The sequence below is a fragment of the Mesoplodon densirostris genome, chromosome 10 (genome assembly GCF_025265405.1).
Source record: "Mesoplodon densirostris isolate mMesDen1 chromosome 10, mMesDen1 primary haplotype, whole genome shotgun sequence".
Taxonomy (NCBI): domain Eukaryota; kingdom Metazoa; phylum Chordata; class Mammalia; order Artiodactyla; family Ziphiidae; genus Mesoplodon; species Mesoplodon densirostris.
The window spans coordinates 21,752,692-21,771,909 of record NC_082670.1 but is presented as its reverse complement, the minus strand read 5'-3'; the positions used below and the strand labels follow the sequence as shown (position 1 = coordinate 21,771,909).

At 43.7% G+C, this 19,218-nt stretch overlaps 5 protein-coding genes across 5 annotated transcripts in view; 2 read left to right on the top strand and 3 right to left on the bottom strand.

Annotated features, from left to right (window-relative positions):
- LOC132497348 (histone H4) overlaps positions 1-19,218 on the bottom strand; it is a 313,717-nt gene that overhangs the window by 276,216 nt on the left and 18,283 nt on the right. The gene's annotated exons all lie outside the window — the stretch shown is intronic.
- Positions 426-18,203, top strand: LOC132497238 (uncharacterized). Its single transcript, XM_060110305.1, has 6 exons — positions 426-711; positions 812-828; positions 2,013-2,038; positions 6,703-7,112; positions 16,386-16,627; positions 17,772-18,203. Exons 1-6 carry the CDS (start codon positions 426-428, stop codon positions 18,201-18,203), a joined length of 1,413 nt encoding a protein of 470 aa, XP_059966288.1.
- LOC132497383 (histone H2B type 1-C/E/F/G/I-like) lies at positions 4,015-4,395 on the bottom strand. The gene has a single exon (XM_060110527.1). It carries the CDS (start codon positions 4,393-4,395, stop codon positions 4,015-4,017), a length of 381 nt encoding a protein of 126 aa, XP_059966510.1.
- On the top strand, positions 4,792-5,881 carry LOC132496690 (histone H2A type 1-like). The gene is made up of 2 exons (XM_060109087.1): positions 4,792-5,176; positions 5,871-5,881. Exons 1-2 carry the CDS (start codon positions 4,792-4,794, stop codon positions 5,879-5,881), a joined length of 396 nt encoding a protein of 131 aa, XP_059965070.1.
- On the bottom strand, positions 16,376-16,761 carry LOC132497382 (histone H2B type 1-L-like). Its single transcript, XM_060110526.1, has one exon. It carries the CDS (start codon positions 16,754-16,756, stop codon positions 16,376-16,378), a length of 381 nt encoding a protein of 126 aa, XP_059966509.1. The 5' UTR covers positions 16,757-16,761.

The window sequence follows — 19,218 nt, the reverse complement described above, 5'->3', positions numbered from 1 at the left end:
AGTGCTGGAAGCACCATAAACTTGGGGGCAAAGCGGGACTCCGCATTCCAGAGAAGGTTGCAGCAGTTCCGGTCGTGTGGGTCAAGGCTCCTGAGGTTCCAAAGCATCCCAAGCAGCAAAAGATAATTAGTAAAAAAAAATGTTAACATCTTTAGTCTGACGCAGCTGTTAAATAGGTCCGAAAAATCCTACTTAGGGACGGAGGACCGGCTGGAGACTGCTTCGTGAAGGGCACATTCGGCGGGCGGGGACTAAGTCATCATGACGTCATCGAGAACTGGGCCGCGAGGAGAGGGGCCGGCGGGCTAAAGGAAAGTGCGGGCGAGCGCGCTTTCAGTTTTCAATTCGGTCCGAAACCCGCTCATATAAGGGAATTGCCTCGGGGTTTTTGTCGCTGTTTTGAAAATTGTCAGAGCAGTGTTATCATGTCTGGACGAGGCAAAGGTGGTAAGGGACTGGGGAAGGGGGGCGCTAAGCGGCATCGTAAGGTTTTGCGCGACAACATCCAGGGTATCACCAAGCCCGCCATTCGGCGTCTGGCCCGGCGAGGTGGTGTCAAGCGCATATCTGGTCTGATTTATGAAGAGACCCGCGGGGTACTGAAGGTGTTTTTGGAGAACGTGATCCGGGACGCGGTCACTTACACGGAGCACGCGAAGCGGAAGACCGTCACCGCCATGGACGTAGTGTACGCTCTCAAACGCCAGGGACGCACCCTCTACGGCTTCGGCGGTTAGATCTGTTTTCAGCGATTTAACATCTTTTACCACCAAAGGCCCTTTTCAGGGCCGCCCAAATGTTTCGGTGAAAGAGCGAGCACTTTCTGCTGTTTTTTTTTTCTTGCTTTTTATGAGGTGAACTTCATTTACTTTCAATTAGTCAAAAGTTATTTTTCGTGCATTTTAATTTCTAGTTCACATTTTAGGAGGGCAGGAATTGGCTGATCTGTGTATGTTTCTGCTTTGTGGAAGTGGTTTCGGGTATAAGTTTGGGCATTTTAACGTTTCGTGGGGCAGTGAAGAAACTCGCAGAGCACTGTCTTCCCTAGAGATTCCACTTAAGTTCTGGTGTATTTCAAGTTTGAAATCGTGTATGAGAAGTCGGCTTACACAGCCCGCGATGTGGTGATGCGAGGCTCCCTTCCCCCGCCTGTGGTCCGTGCTCAAAATGGCGGCGAGAACGAGGAACAAAGAAAGCCCGCGCCCGTGGAGAAAAGTGGGGCCCGGAACAAAGGCGGATTTACGAGTGGGGCGGGTCGTCCCCTGCACGGGGGCGCGCCCCTGAGCTCTGCTGGAGTGTGGCGCTGCTGCTGGGCTCTGCAGACTTAAAAACCCTTGTACCAGTGCTTTGGGGGTAAAATTAAAATGCACAAGCGGGGAGAGCTAGCACGTGTTGCTAGGCATAGAGAACACTATATTCTGACTTTCTGTTAAGAAAAATTTAAAAAGCCGATAGGAAGTATGTTTCTTAATGAACAAATATAAATGTCACCTAAGCTTGACAGTTAAGTAGACATGCTTTAAAAAAAAAATACTACACAGGCATCAGTATATTTTACCTCAAATTAAGTACGCACTATTTTTTTATATTTTAAAAATGCTCCCATATAATCACTGCCAAACTAAAACCAGATTCCCTAATATCTAATACTGGGTTCACAGTAACAAATCCCAGTTATGCCCCAAAATGTCTTAGAGATCTGGTTTGCTTAGGAGGATCCAATCACGCCTTTTCAGTCTCATGTTTCTCTCTCTTTTTTTGTCTCAGGTCTTTTAATCTACAAGTTTTCTCCTCTCCTCCTTGATCTCATTTAGTTTTTTGATATTGATTTGCTGTAGACCTGGCCTATAGGATGTCTTGGTTTGGCTTGTTTCCTGATGGGGTTATTTTCCTTGACTTCTGTACCCTGAATGCCCTACAAGTGATTTTCCCTAGACTTGACTGAAATCACGTTAATTTTCTTGTCAAGGAACAGTTACAGATGATTGTATGTAAATACTATTGTACATCAGAGGCACTTGATGTCGGGGTTATCCAGATTTGATATGATAGATCAATTACTGGTTTAGGGTGATTAGTTTCTTTGTAAAAGCAGGTTTTTCCTCCTTGTGGCCTGCAAGTAATTTGTAGGGTGATACTTTGTGAGCCAGAAATCAATGGAGTCATTTGGAATCTCATCTGTTTTAAAGATACAGGCTCTGGTGCTTAAATATGAAAAGGATCAGATGTTATTTGAGCTAAGGCAGTGGTTTAAGGAAACAAATTCATATGACGATGTTAATTTAATAAACAAACAAAATTGAGCATATGGCATATACCAGGCACTGTCTGATGCTATGGAATTATAGCAGTGAACAACTGTGAACAAAACAATATATCTATATTCATGGAGCTTATATTTTGTTGGAGGGGGCACAAACAAAACAGGTAAAACAGTATGTAAGATGGTGCTATGAGGACCACTGAAACTGGGAAAGGCATTAAAGTATGGAGGAAGGAGGTGACATTTTAAATGATATGGTCATAGAAGGCTTTACTCATAAGTGATGCTTGAGGGCAAAAAAGATTGAGAAAGTGAAGTTCCAAATGGAAGGAAGACCAAGAAAGAAAGCCTGGATGCAGAAAGGAAGTATTGTTGTTGGGCGGAGGGAGGTGAGTAGTTCTTTTATGGCCTTCCTTATAACCCAACACCTTATTAAAAGAGGTACCTCTAATCCTAGTGAGGCATGAGAAAGTCCTTGGAAAGTAAGGTACATGTTGCTTGAATTGGCCATCAAAGGCAGGGAAGACTTACAGTCACAGGCACTAGGTTGTCCTCAGAACAGTTCAGGGGAAAGAACTGGTTTCAAAGAGGGGCTTGGACTGTTAGAAGTGGAGGGGCTTGGACTGTTAGAAGTGGTTTGGATTGTTCACACTGCCAGATAAGGAATCCTAATTGGTGTTAAATGCTAGTAGGCTTTCCGGCCTACTGCCTTGTTTATGGCTTCAAGACTCTGAGACTCCAAAGTGGGCAGGACTAAGAGCAGCTTCCCAGCACTTCAACCAGAGGCTTTAGCCAACAGCTAATAATTTAGAAGACCTTCTCTGTGCAGTCACCACCCTGAATACTTTACTTGTGCTCTTTTATTGATCACCCCAGCAATGCTACACAGTAGTTGCTGATTATTATTCCCATTTTAGAAGGAAATGCTCAGAGAGGGTTTAAGTAAGATGCCCAAATTTAGCATTCAAAGAGGCAGTCAGGACTGTATCATATGCTGGGGGATTTCCCCTTAAACTATGCTTATCCATTTCTCAAATATACTTATGTATTTGTTTTCAAGAATACATTATTTTAAAATGTATTTAAAATTAACTTCGGAAAGCAAGAAATGAATGCCTTAATTATATGTGGTGTTTAGGGAATTTTCTTCACAAGCACCATTCAAAATATAGTAACTTATTTCATGTTCACAAAAATCACTGTGTAGATGTAGTAAAGAATTTTTTTTTCCTTCTTTTTCCCTTTTTCCTTCTTCCCTTCTAGATTCTTTGGCTTGATAGAAGGCAGATTGACAGGAGAAAAACAAAAGGTAACAACGTGTATCTCCTGTATACATTGGAGAGCCCCAGTAAAACAAAATCTACAAAATGGCTGCAGCTACCACCTTAAATACCATCTTCAGCTAAAAACTAAAAAACGATGGGGATGGGTAGTCAGTTGTGGGAGGCAACCAGGAAAAGCACAGGAAACACGGGTAACGTTGTTATGCAGATGTAAGTTGTGGGCTTTTCCATAGATAACAGATTCGGCCATCCTCCTGCCTGGTAGAGTAAGAGACACCCATACAAAAGGGGCACTTCTCTTATAAATGTAAACGTCTTTTACGAAAGAGTAACTTTCCGAAGCTTTCAGAGTTTTTTCTTTCCTTGTTGGTCATACATAAATATAATTTAAGTCTGGAGTTACAGACCCTTAAGAGACAATGTGGGTGGCTCTTAAAAGAGCCTTGAGTTATTGGAGAGGGAGCGAGCTTATTTGGAGCTGGTGTACTTGGTAACAGCCTTGGTGCCCTCGGACACGGCATGCTTGGCCAACTCCCCGGGCAATAACAGGCGCACGGCCGTCTGGATCTCCCTGGACGTGATGGTCGAGCGTTTGTTGTAATGCGCCAGACGCGACGCCTCGCCAGCGATGCGTTCGAAGATGTCGTTGACAAATGAATTCATGATACCCATAGCTTTGGAAGAAATACCGGTATCCGGGTGAACCTGCTTCAACACCTTGTACACATACACGGAGTAGCTCTCCTTGCGACTGCGCTTGCGCTTCTTGCCGTCCTTTTTCTGGGCCTTGGCCACCGCCTTTTTGGAGCCCTTCTTCGGAGCAGAAGCAGACTTCGCCGGCTCAGGCATCGCAAAACCAAAAAACCACCAGGTAGCGAACGAGAAACAAATACGCCCACCAGCAAACGGCCTCAATATTTGTTTGGTCTGTATGCAAATTAGCGATGGTAGAAGTACGATTTGTGATTGGTCTTTTCAGCATCCTAATCTCTGATAGGCTCTTTATTACAAAGTCTCATTGGCTCTTCCCTTAGCTCAACCTTACATAATTTGACCTTTCAATTACAAACTCTCTATGTAAATTAGTAACGTTGTTGTTTTAGAACTAGCTTTTGATTGGCTAAGGTTTGTGTTCGGCCAATCGCACAGGCTGTTTTACCAAACCGCCGCAGAGTATAATAGTCTAGTTTCTTGTGTTCTGAGGGTCATTTTCTTTGGTTTTTGCTTTGTTTTTAGTATTTCCTCATGTCTGGCCGGGGGAAACAGGGTGGTAAGGTACGTGCTAAGGCCAAGACCCGGTCCTCGCGGGCCGGGCTACAGTTCCCCGTGGGCCGTGTGCACCGCCTGCTCCGCAAGGGCAACTATGCCGAGCGGGTCGGAGCCGGCGCTCCGGTGTACCTGGCTGCAGTGCTGGAGTACCTGACGGCCGAGATCCTTGAGCTGGCGGGCAACGCGGCCCGCGACAACAAGAAGACGCGTATTATCCCGCGTCACCTGCAGTTGGCCATCCGCAACGACGAGGAGCTCAACAAGCTGCTGGGCAAAGTCACCATCGCTCAGGGCGGCGTCCTGCCCAACATCCAGGCTGTACTGCTGCCCAAGAAGACCGAGAGCCACCACAAGGCCAAGGGCAAGTGAACCAATCCCAATATCAGTGCGTGTCTATAACTTTTTACCCAAAGGCTCTTTTCAGAGCCGTCCACATTTTCACACTTAAAAAAGCTTGTAACTTAAGCCTCGGCTGAGTCTATGAAGCTTATGCGCGGTTAAAGCCACTGGATACTCGCCACAGTTTATTATCGCAAGTTATCTTCACTATCTAAGGGACTGATTGAAATGTGATTCAGGGAAACAACTTTTACAAAAAAGTTGTTAGTACCGTAAGCAAGGGCTTTTAGTGGTGAAGAAGCAAGATTTGGTAACGTTTTTAAAACCTGGGGTAGTCTGGTTATTTAGCGAGAAGGGAAACATTCTATTCTGCAGAGAAGGCAGGTGGGGGGTGGTAGCTTAGAATGTCACTAAGACGTTTGAAACAGCCAAACGAAAGAACGGCTGGCAAATCAGATCCGCGCGGGCTTTTCAAGTTCTGAAGTTGTTGCCGAAACTCGGCCTCTGTTCACCCGTGCTGAATAGTAAGCGGCGACAGTTTTGGGTGAAGTAGAAGAGTAGCTTTTATTACTTTGCCAGGCAAAGGAGACCACAGCAGACTAGTGCCCTCAAGGCTGTGCCCTCCCTTGAGAGAGTAGGAAGGAATCTTATACAGTCTAGGAGTGGAAAATAGGGCCGCAGATTAGAATGCAATTTTGCGTTCTTTTTTACTTCAGGAAAATTTTAAAATCAAAGATGGCGTCCGGCGGTCCTGGGACTGGCTCTGGTGGTGCTTGAGGTTATCGCACCGTGATCTCCTTTCTGGAATGAAAAATGTTCAGAGAAAGGGCGTGTTTTCTCGGAGAAGTAAACACCAGGTGCATAGTACAATTCTAACTAGAAAATCATTTTCAACGTGAAATTAAGCAAGAAAGATCTCTCAGAGACTGGCTGACTGGGCTAAAAGAATAGAGTTCAACATAATGGAGGCTATCTTAACTAATTAATGCTGGAACAAACTGAAGCAAAATCCCATTTGGCCACCATAGGAAAGTCAATCATTTGTTGCGCACTGTTTGCCGGTCGTCCCCGGCCCGTCGCTTTCCCCGTGGTTTCCCAGTGGAGATAGGAAGTGGCAGCCCAGGGGAATCTAAGTTCAGTTCAGAAAAAGTAACCACGCAGAAAAAAGAATACAAGTAAATCTATTCTTAAAGCGTAGTCCTCGGAATTCTAGGCCCCATTACATAGATTTGAATCAGAATTGTCATCGTCCAAGATCCCCAAGTGGTTCCTTATTTATAATGTGAGATGCGCTGAACTAGAACATTAGAAAATTAGTTCCTTTGGGTCGCAGAGTATAACAAAAAGAGGGATTGAAATGTGGAGTATTTCATCCAATCAGAATCTCTAGTACTTCACCAATCACTGCGTTGACACTGTAGCCAATGGTTTTGTTTCGCGGGGCTTTTGAAATAGCGCAAGGCCAATCAGAACGTTTCTGAGTATATATAAAGGGGACCTTTTCCTAGTTACTTGCCCACTTGTTTGTTTTTTTTTCTGTTTTCTTACGATGGCTCGAACTAAACAAACTGCGCGTAAGTCCACTGGTGGTAAGGCGCCGCGCAAGCAACTGGCTACCAAGGCGGCCCGCAAGAGCGCGCCGGCCACGGGCGGCGTGAAGAAGCCGCACCGCTACCGGCCCGGTACGGTGGCCTTGCGCGAGATCCGCCGCTACCAGAAGTCCACGGAGCTGCTGATCCGCAAGCTGCCGTTCCAGCGCCTGGTGCGCGAGATCGCGCAGGACTTCAAGACCGACCTGCGCTTCCAGAGCTCGGCCGTGATGGCGCTGCAGGAGGCGTGCGAGGCCTACCTGGTGGGGCTCTTCGAGGACACCAACCTGTGTGCCATTCACGCCAAGCGCGTCACCATCATGCCCAAGGACATCCAGCTCGCTCGCCGCATCCGCGGGGAGAGGGCGTAAAGCTTCCTCAGCTATTTTAATCCAACTAAAAAGGCTCTTCTAAGAGCCACCCACATTTTCTTTAAAATAGCTGTCATTTAGTCTGTCCTGTTTCAGTGCGTTTTGGTTTGGGATGTTAAGGTGAAAATTTTCTCATGAATCACTAGGTAAACTTGCTTTTTGGGAGTGTCGTGGAGCTTTACAAGTGTCTGTATGTACTATTTCAGTTAATTAAATTCTGGCAGCTTTGTATACCTTCAATTGGTACGTTATGTGCAAAAGTTGCTCAAAAGTAGGAACTTTGCTGTCTCGTGGGAAATGTAATAACACATGCAGGTGGAGTGGGGGATTGGTAGGTTTGGCAGTAGAATAAGCCGTGTTAGGTAGTTCGGAAGGGGCAGTAATCGGTGTGATGTGAAGGTCGGGTTATTTGAGTACGTGGATTATGTATGGAAGGTGAGCTGCTTTTCCCATAAAAGGTTGAATTTGGGTGAAGGTGGGTGTGGATTTGCTGCTTACCCCTTCTGAAGCTGTGTTCCCACATGTTCGGGCATTGACAACTGAGAAGCTAGAGCGTTTGTCGTTGCTTTCTAATGTCTCTGAGACCTCAATTTGCTCAGTTCCAATCTCTGCCAAGTTAAAAGTGAAACAGTTTTGGCTTTCCCGTTAAATGTTTGACCTTTTACACAGAGAACAGTGAGGGCGTTGTTTTGCTGATAGTTGACTTCTATAAAAAAAAAAAAATAGGCCTCTCAGTCAGGATTTCTAATAAACATTGGTAGCAGAACCCAAGACGGAGAACCCTGCTGGCTTCTACAGTTTCACTACTCAAAGTGTGGTCTACCACCAGCAGCATGTACATCACTTGGGAATTTGCTAGAAACGTAGATTTTCAGACCCAACCCAGGTCTACTGAGTCAGAATATACGTTGTACCCAGTTCACCCCAGGTGATCCTTATGAATGCTAGATTAAGAAGTCTCTTTTTAAAATGGTGTTTTTGGTCTCATCAAGAAAAGCAGCCTGTCTGTGAACTCTTACCAGGAGAAAGCATTTGCAAACTACACTTATTTATGTAATAGAATGAAATTTCTGTCAAGCAGTTGCACATAACAAGGTGCCTCTAGAGTTTGATTTCATTATGGATCAGTGGTGACTGCACATTACAGTCAATTGGAGCTTTTATTAAAATATTTTTGCTTGGGGTCCAATCAGTATGACTATAATTGTATGAGGTGGGCCCAGGCAACAGTAATTATTAAAACTCAGGTGCTTCTGATAGGTAGCTAGGGCCGGGACTAAATATTGAATAAGTTCCAATCTTGTGGTTAGCTCCTGTTGGACTCCAGGCTTAGCAAGGAGTTACCTAACTGAATCAGGCTTTAGTTGTAGTTCCAAAGGAGGACTTTCTGGCTTGCTTGATGACAGTTTATCTCACTGCAATGAATCAAATAGTATTTGGCTTTTATTTTATTTTATTTTGGCTTTCCAGGACAGATTAGCACAAGGTCTTGTTTGGTCTTTCAGGTGGCCTTTCTCCATAGCCTTTAAAAAAAAATTATTTAGGAATTTATCTCCCCACCCCACCCCCACCCTGGATATTGTTTCATTTTTTAAAACCTAAAAAAATTTTTTTTCATTATGCAACATTTGAGAATATATGGAAGTAGAGATAATAGTTTAACAGACCCTACGTACTCCTCACCCAGCCTCAACATCAACACTGGTCAAATTTATCTATACCTCTTCTACCTTGATTATTGTCAAGCAAATCATATCATTTCCTCTCTCAACATTTCAATATACATCTATTTTAAAACCTAATCGTGATGCCATGATTACTCCCCCAACAAACAACATTTAACATTGATGACTTTTTAAATTTATTTATTCCACATACATTTGTTGAGTTTACAATGTGCCAGATGCTGTTCTGTGCACTGGGAGAACAAAACAGACAAGATTCTTTGCTCTCATGGAATTTACATTTGACCCTGGGATAGACAATAAATCAGATAAATAAGTATCATATGTAATATGTTAGATGGCGAGAAGGACAATAAAGCAAGAATAAGGATTGTCATGGGGAGTTGAAATTTAGATAAGGTGACCAATGAAGACGGCAGTACGGAGGTAGTTATTTCAGCAAAGAGTTGTGAGGAAGAAGTTGTGGAAAGAGAAAACGAGAGACTTCCCTGGTGAGTGCCGCAGTGGTTAAGAATCCGCCCGCCAATGAAGGGAACGTGGGTTCGAGCCCTGGTCCAGGAAAATCCCACATGCCGCGCAGCAACTAAACCCGTGTGCCACTACTACTGAGCCTGTGCTCTTGAGCCCGCGTGCTGCAACTACTGAGCCTGCGTGTCACAACTACTGAAGCCCGCACGCCTAGAGCCCGTGCTCCGCAACAAGAGAAGCCACCGCAACGAGAAGCCCACGCACGGCAACAAAAAGAGTAGCCCCTGCTCGCCGCAACTAGAGAAAGCCCGCATGCAGCAACAAAGACCCAACGCAGCCAAAAGTCAATCAATAAATAAATTCTAAAAAAAAAAAAAAGAGGGCGAGGAGGAGGAATGTTGAGATGCCAGGGTGGCTATGTGGAGTGGAGTGGGCTGGGCGCTGTAGGAGGAAATAATGGCAGAGAAATGAAAGGAAGCAGATCACGCAGGGGCTTGTAAGTCACGGTAAGGAATTAGGCTTTTGCTCTGAGTGAGATGGAAGGTCTTGAGAGGATTTGCACATAGGAGTTTTTGTGTCCCTCTCTCTCATTTAATCAGGTTCTGCTTTATTTTCAGGTGGTCTCAGTTGTGCTCCAGCACAAAAATCAAGGCCCATTTTTCTGTATTTTGTGCTATTCAAACCTTGAAAATAGAAGCTGACCTGGAGGATTTATAGTTAGGGAGAAAAGAGAAAATCATTTATAAAATATAAACATTTGGGGTTAAAGGTGACTCATAGCATAGTACTTCAATTTACTAGTTTTATGGACACAGGCAAATTGTTTACCGTCAGGTAACAAACGATTTATTTGAATTGAAAAGCAAATGTCTTCAGGAACCAGGCAAGGGGTTTTTGTATCAGGAACAGTGGTGAGCTATCCAGCTTTATATCACTGGGTCAGTCAGTAGTGACCTTCTGCCTGAATGCAAGCCCCCTGAGTTGCAAGGTCCATGTAGCACCCTTGGTCTTTATTATGTCATTTGCCAAGTAGAGATGTTAACAATACCAGCCTTAGGAACTGTCCAGGTGGTAAGAGATTCATGATTTTATCAATTCAAAGTCTGTAATTTAGTGCCTATATGGATTATTTAATCTAATCCTCACAATAACTCTGTGGGTTGTGGGGTCATTATCAGCTCAAATATGATGATGAAGAAATGGAAGCATAGTGAGGGGCACTACCTCTCACAGGGGTTCATTTGGATAAAACTGTCATGGACTTTATCTCCAGCACTAGAGAATGGATGGACATTTTGTGTTATGTGCATATGTCCATTTTACTTCATCCATCCATCCATTCATCAAAAACTTTTTGAATGCTTACTATGTGCTCAACAATGTTCTAGGTGCTGGAAAGAGCAATGCGTAACATGGCAAAGATCCTACTGTGCGGAGCTCACCAACGATTCTTTTGGGAGACAGAAAATAAAGATAAACAGTCTTTTGGTAGGTAAAGAGGATTAAGAAAACACAAAGAAAACAGACCAAGGGGATTAAGGACTGCCACAGAGTGGGAGATGGGTGGTGGATAGTTGTCATTTTAAATAAGGTGGGTGGGGAAAACTTCACAACTGAGATGAGACATGAAAGCCAGTGTCATGAAGCTTGGAAGGGAGAGGGGTCTTCATACATCTGTAAGAAGATCATTCCACAGAGAAGAATCCGTTATTGTGAAAGTCCTATGTTGGGAGCATCACTTGGAATGATGGTCGCAGGTCTGATAACCAACTAGATAGAACCAGGTTCCTGTTCTGTTTTCTCAAGCTGGAGTTTCAAGTCTCAAGCTCAGCAGTGATTTTACACATTTTTCCCCCCCAAAAGTATTGTTCTAGTTTCCTGAGCACACCCAATTCAGATGGTAAACTGAGGCCGGGGCAGGAAGAGATGAGTACTAATCCCAGGGAGGACTGCCAGCCTGATTCAAGGATACCAGTCATTAAGGAAAGACGATTAATTATTTGATAATTTATTTAAAATAAAAAGTATGATATTTTGAGGTTCCAAATAATCACCATCATCATTTTACTTTTCAGAAAAAAGAGAATCCAAATGTAATATTTCTAAAAAGGCTTTATACACTGTAACAAGTAATTTTTCTGAGATTACATTGCATAATTATGGATAAGTCCCCAAATATAAATAAAACTGCTCATCTGTTGGCTCATGGCTAATAGAACTCTATATTAAAACCTTCAAAATGGTGATGATTTGATGGCCAAACCCATGATTTTAAAAATAAAACAAAATTAAAATAAATTTATTTATTTATGATAAAGGTGTTACATATTCTCAACTGCAGACCTTGAGCTATAGCTGTGTCTTGGCACAGAACTAAGATATCACATCTCTTCTGAACCCTTCCTATTGAGAGAGACTGCAGTCCAAATGCAAGGATTTTCATTATGGTGTGTAAACTATTAATTACTTTCATCTTTAATAAGTAGTGTTCAAGGAAAGAATGGAAAACTGGTGTCCTTCAGGTTTTGCCAGATAACTATGAAACTGTCGGGGAGGAAGAAAATGTCCTCTATCCTTTGCCAACTAAAGAATGTAGCTAGCCATCTGGTTCTACAAGGTTTGAGATCCAGCAACAAGTAACAGAACTTCCTTTTAGAAAATAGAGATTGGGACCCTGCCTTGGTGGAGGGTTTATTAAGATAAACCCCCAAACCTTGTGGACGAAGAATGTCACCTGCCATATCAGTAAACTAAGGATGTGGCGGCCATCAAGCCATCAGCCCCTGCAACCGCCCCCCCCCCACCCCTGCACCCTGAGGGGATTCAGGATGGAGAAAAACAGGATACTGGCCCTAGATAGTTAAGCAACATATATATCAAAGGAATGATTTCAATGAGCCCAGACTCTTGCATCTTCCCAGATATAGAAAAGGGCTAACTTCATTAACTTGAGACGGCTGTTTTCTTTAACAGTAATCTTCTGACGTTCCAACTACCTGTTTTTTTGTGTTGTTTTTTTGTTTTGTTTTGTTTTGTTTTGTTTTTCAAAAACTCCTATATATCCTGGATCTTCCTTTACCTCTTAAGGACCAGTCCCTCAGAGCTATCTGAGAGGCTGTCTCCTGGGCTTAAGTCCTCCATATACCTGCTGAATATAACATAATTCTCAACTTTTAGGTTATTATTATTATTTTTTTCAATTGACAACCTTACGGCTTATTGCAAGTTTATTCTCTGCTTTTATGAGGTCCAAAAAGGGTGTTTCTAGATCAGCAGGTAGCTCTTTCTTCCAAGCAGTGGTTCTGGAGCCCAGGTGCCCTTTTATCTTTGTGCCTCAATCATCTTAAACACATTGCTTTCACATGTTAAAAAATAAAATTCAATGGAGTAAATTTTAAAGATCTTATTGGCTTTATTCAGTGATTCATGGATCAGGCAGCATCCAGTTTAGCAGATAGAAGAGAGCTGTGAGGAGCTGTACAAAATAAAAGATTTTTCTAGGTAGAAGGGAGCAGGAACAGGGAAGTTACACTAGGAAAAAAAGTGGGTAGCTTATTGCAAGGTTGCTTTCCTTTAGGGGTTGGCAGGGGTCTGTCTGGCTGATTACCTAACTGGTGCTGATCAGGCAATTCCTGTTTGACTAGTTTAAGATTTCATTTCTGGGGAAGCCAAAACTGTAATTAAGTCTTGGTCTGATGACATAACTCTATTTTGGGCCTCTTTTGTTTCTAAAACACTTTTGTCTTGGGAGGAGAAAGAGCTTGGAAAATCTTCGTGGGAGGTTATTATGCCCCAGACCTGAAAATGTCAAACTTTACTTTTATTTACATTCCATTGTTAGGAACTCAGCTATGTGGGCTAAGAAGGCCACACCCAACTACAAGGGAAGCTGGGAAACAAGGTCTCTGAGGGCTCTGAGGGCTCAGGTCTATGAGGGCTCAGGAAGAGGTTAACAGCCAGTGTGCCTCTACCTCTGAAGGTTTATAGAGTTTATCTGTGCAGAACTGGGGCCTTGAAGTTAGTATCATGTATCTGTCACCTCAGATATCCACACTTGCTCTAATCCTCTTTCCAGAAAACCTGTGTATCTTCTAAAATCACTATGCACAAGTCCTCTGTTCTTTCCTGGTTGTGGTAGACAGAGCATTGAAACAACAGAGTTCTGGGGTAGTCCTAACACTAAATATGCTTGAGCAAGTCGCCTATGAGAGTTCCTGTGTTATCTCTACAGATGGGGAAGCATGCTGAATGATTCTGCATAATGCCCAAGGTCACCTGGCTAGTAAATGGTGACAACAAATTTCAGCCCAGGTAGTGAACTTCAAAGACCTTCACTTTTAAGCATATTTCATTACTGTTCTATATTTGTATACATTATTATTTGCTCTATAGGACAATGTTATATGTCCTAGGTAACAGGGACCATATCTTATTAAGAATGACAACTAGAATGACATGTGAGAAATTACCAGGCAGGCCATTTCCAAGGTCATATAGAACATAAAGTCTCACAGACCAATTTAAGTTCCCTGATTAATTTTATTGAATCAATTTTAAATATATAGCAAGAAACAAGGGGAAAGATACTGGACAAATGAACACATTTCAGATAGGTTGCAAAAGATCAGTTGAATCCTTGGTTTCACTTTTCATGTGAAACCTCCCTTTCCTCCTCTTCTCCCCCTTCTCCTCCCCCTCCCTCTCTCCTATCTCTCTCTGACCCTCCCCTCTCCCTCTCTCTCCTCTCATTCCCTGCCTTCCTTTGAATTTCTTTCCTGCTGAGAACTAGGTTGGACTTTGAGCAAAGGGGTCCAGCAGATGGAAGTGATTTGGAGCCAACACATGCTTGCTCTGTTGGAGAGATGCAGGGCTGAGTATACAGCCTCCCATCTAGGGAGGTCACCAGTGACATACCAAGCAAACATGTCTTTTATGTGCATGTTGTCTGTAGAGGGCAAATGGTACCAAAATGGGAGTCACCAATGGGTGGTCAGTTTAAGAACTCATAAATATTGGGTACCTCATAAATACTTAGTGTCTTACAAATATTTGGTACTTCTTTGTTCTTTCATCACTTTTTATCTCCATGTAGCACACACAAGCTCTTTCTCTATGTCTAACATCTCACGAGGTACTAACTTAATGATTTACAGTAAATACAGCTTCTGAATTTTGTATCTCATAAATGCCTTGCTTACATATCCAAACATTTCTTATATGTTTCCTACTTACGAATTACCTACTTAATATGTATGAATTTCACCCATCCAGTTTGTTCTTGGTAGGCTCTCCATAGTAGAATTGAATAGTAGAATATATTTGAGAATATTCTCAAATAATAGAGCGAACATACCTTATACATAGAAAGGGATGAGTTCCCTAAGGAGAGTGGAGCGCCCATTCCAGGCCTGAGCTACATAGAGAGAAAAAGACTTTAATTTTGCTTAACCACTGACTATTTTAGGCTGTCTGTCACTTCTAGGGGTATCTAATACTAAGTCATACAGGTGCACATTAAAAAAAGTAGAAATCGGGCTTCCCTGGTGGCACAGTGGTTGAGAATCTGCCTGCTAATGCAGGGGACACGGGTTCGAGCCCTGGTCTGGGAAGATCCCACATGCCGCGGAGCAACTAGGCCCGTGAGCCACAACTACTGAGCCTGTGCGTCTGGAGCCTGTGCTCCGCAACAAGAGAGGCCGCGACAGTGAGAGGCCCGCGCACCGCGATGAAGAGAGCGGCCCCCGCTTGCCACAACTAGAGAAAGCCCTCGCACAAAAACAAAGACCCACCACAGCCAAAAATAAATAAATAAACAAATGTGGGGTTAAAAAAAAAAAACAAAAACCCAGCTTCTTCTCTAAAAAGTTATGTCTTCTAATTGGAGCATTATTAAAAAAAAAAAGTAGAAATCTTATTAAGGAGAATCTTTAAGAGGAATAATGGACAAGATTTGTTAGTATTCCTTTCTACATTTCAGTAAGATCCAACATTTCAGTAAGTCACAGCACTAGGACCAATACAAAATTCTTGTGGACCAATGATAAAACATGGTAACCTGAAAATGTAAATGTATAACATCTGTTGTTAACCATACTCCATAAATACAGACTTGAACTCTGCACATTTTTGTGACTCCTTTCTCTCTTTTACTGTCTCCTCTTCCCTTGCCATCTCTCTTACTCCACCTCCCTTCCAGAATTGCCTCCAGGGAAATTAAAAATTTAAGGTTAAGTCAATTCAGCTTTTGGCAATGCTAAAGTGACATTTAGACTGATACTTTCCTTCTGTTCGTTTGGGTACTGTCTAAATATTCATTTTAGACTATGAGCCCTGTGAGGAGAGAGATTGTTTCTATCCTGCTCATTGCTCTGTCCTTAGTATCTGTCACTTTTGAAACTCAATAGGCTCTCAATGAATGAATGAATAAACTCAGAGTCCTAGTTTTTCCACTCAAGTGTTCATTTAGAGAAGAATCTTGGGCACACTCAGATCTATGATCTCACAATACTCTGCAACTCCCCCCCACCCTCCCCAATCCAGCAGAGAAATGGCCATGAGAGTGGATTTACCAAAAGTGAGGACAGCAACTAAAGAGCTCTGATCGACAGTGCAGGTAGCCTGTCGTGTATGATCCTTAGTCTCATGCTATTTTGAAAATCTGTAGCTGAAATTGTATTGTTGCTAATTCCAACCAGCCTTAAGGGAAGACTGACTAACCGACTCACTGGGCTGCCAGCCAAGGACTGTATCCAAAAATCAAGGTCTTATGCTACTTGAGGTTTCTTACCCCTTCCTTTTATTACGTGAATAAAGATTTCACAATCATTTGATGGTCCAACTGCTAAAATTCTTAATAGCTCAGCAACTAAAACTGCCTTCTCAGTTAATATAAAACCGATTCTCTGCTCTGTGCTTGCAAAAATTATTTCTGTTCAGTAGAAAGAACCCTATTTCTGAAGAAATTAGAATCGTAAAAATGCCTAATTAGTCAATTTTCAAACCTGACCATACTTCTTTCTAGAAATGAATAGTATGCAGCATTAGAGCCCCTTTGAAAGTGTGAGTGGCTCTGAAAAGAGCCTTTGGGTTTAATAGCGCCTGAAAATATTTACTTGGAGCTGGTGTACTTGGTGACAGCCTTGGTTCCCTCGGACACGGCGTGCTTGGCCAGCTCCCCAGGCAGCAGCAGACGTACGGCCGTCTGGATCTCCCTGGAGGTGATGGTCGAGCGTTTGTTGTAATGCGCCAGGCGCGACGCCTCGCCCGCGATGCGCTCAAAGATGTCATTGACGAACGAGTTCATGATGCCCATGGCCTTGGACGAGATGCCGGTGTCCGGGTGGACCTGCTTCAGCACCTTGTACACATATACAGAGTAGCTCTCCTTGCGGCTGCGCTTGCGCTTCTTGCCATCCTTCTTCTGCGCCTTGGTCACCGCCTTCTTAGATCCCTTCTTGGAAGCAGGAGCAGATTTAGCCAGCTCAGGCATGGTGTAAAGTTATCAATCAGACGAAAACTGACAACACCTGTTACAATGTTGGCCTATTTTTGTAGGGCTTCTATGCAAATAGGTGCTTAATCTATCCCAATTCCTGATTGGGTCAAATCAGCCAGTAGAAACATTTTATGCAAATAAGGTGATTTCAAATCTGCTTTTTGATTGGCTGTTTAAGTGGAACTAACACTAGATATCACCCCACCATCAGAAAAAATAACTTTCGTTTTCAAAATAGTGCAAAAAATTAATGTCTTGTCCGTAAGTATCTACTTGTGAGACTTGTTTCTCTATAGATCCGGACCTAAAGAGACAAACGCCCGATACAAATTTATGACTAGTATTTTGCCAAAATTCAGTTACCGGCTTAGTAATTCTAGAAAAGAGAACATAGAAATTAGCTAAATATATAAATATTTTCAAAATTATGCCATTGGCATTCACAATTCGGCTTGATCAAAGTCGGCAACACTTAAGCTTTACGAAGAATTAACGATCGTCACATTTCAACGGCGGTAGTATTTTCATGTTTCCTAGGAACAGTGTCCGGAAGTGATGCCAGCGTTTGTTGGAGGGCTGGGAATTATGTAATATGGTGCTTGCATTGCTAAAATAAAACGTTTATTCAAAATCAGAACCTTTGATAAGTGACGAAACTGGCCTCGATCAATTACATTCAAAAACCGGAGTTTTTGAAAGGGCTCAGAACTCTGGAACGTTCATTTCCGTCTCTTCCCAAACTTAATCCCGAACAAGGGGATTAAAACAAAACCAATTAAGGTACATATAAAACATGTAACATACAGGGTGAATAAATGGCGGAGGACTTTAAGCGAGAAAATATAGAGCATACTGCAATAGATCTAGATTTTCTAAAGTGAGACCTGGTATCCAATCACAAGGCCTATCCAGTTACTTAATTCACGGCGCGGAATTTGAAGATTCGGACCAATCAGGAGGACTTCGCCTTTATAAATAAGAGCAAGAACAGCACGGCTTGTAGTTGTAGCAGTGTTTGCAATCTCTCATCATGGCTCGTACCAAGCAGACCGCTCGCAAGTCCACCGGCGGCAAGGCGCCACGCAAGCAGCTGGCCACCAAGGCGGCCCGCAAGAGCGCGCCGGCCACGGGCGGCGTGAAGAAGCCGCACCGCTACCGGCCCGGCACGGTGGCCCTGCGCGAGATCCGCCGCTACCAGAAGTCCACGGAGCTGCTGATCCGCAAGCTGCCGTTCCAGCGCCTGGTGCGCGAGATCGCGCAGGACTTCAAGACCGACCTGCGTTTCCAGAGCTCGGCCGTGATGGCGCTGCAGGAGGCGTGCGAGGCCTACCTGGTTGGGCTCTTCGAGGACACTAACCTGTGTGCCATCCACGCCAAGCGCGTCACCATCATGCCCAAGGACATCCAGCTCGCTCGCCGCATCCGCGGGGAGAGGGCGTAAACTGGCTTTTTTAATCGAGTGATAACTAAAACCCAAAGGCTCTTTTCAGAGCCAATCACTTGATCATATAAAAGGTGCCGTAGTGCTTGGTCATTAAGAGCACAAACTTCGCTCAGTCCCGAGAGACCTTTGTGGAGAGAGTCGCGGAATTAAGCTCTTTAAAAAGCCTATGGTGTTTCTTTGTTTTGTGGGGGGGTTGCGTTGGGTTTTCAGCGCTGCATATAGGCTTTCTCTAGTTGCGGCGAGCGGGGGGCTACTCTTCGTTGTGGTGCGCGGGCTTCTCATTACAGTGGCTTCTCTTGCAGAGCACGGGCTCTAGGCGCGAGGGCTTCAGTAGTTGCAGCACTGGACCCAGTAGTTGCGGTGCGTGGGCTCAGCAGTTCTGGTGCACAGGCCTAGTTGCTCCGTGGCATGTGGGAACTTCCTGGACCAGGGCTCAAGCCCATGTCCCCTGTATTGACAGGCGGTCTTAACCACTGCACCACCAGGGAAGTCCTAAAAAGCCTATGTTATTTTTAAGTCTTCAGTGTAGGAACTGCCTCCACGCTTTACTTGCACACCTTCGTTTGGCATATTTTGTGTAGGTTTGGTACATTTAGGCACGGCTAAACGCTTGGTCTACACCAGGGTGCCCTTGCTCACCAGAATTGTGAGGCCCAGCTCGCTAGCAACCACAAGGACCCTGTTGAGAATGGTCACGGATATACCACGACCACCCCTAAAACGGAGCTTAGGTTATTAGCTTTATCACCAAAGGGAAGACCTTGACAGCTCCTGAGAACTTGGTGGCGGTCTTTACCCACCAGGTCTTCTCTACAAAGGGCCAAAGCAACCAACAGGGGCAGCTGGGTGGGTCTCTGAGTAGGAAAAAAATTGAATGAACTCGAATGCAGGAATCATGAGCCTTTCAGCAGACGCCATTAAAGGGGTCTTTTTCTGTTTTCCTAAATTCCCTATCTTAATCTCTAAATCAAATCTTATGAAAGCACCTCATATTTGTCAGTAAAACATGAAA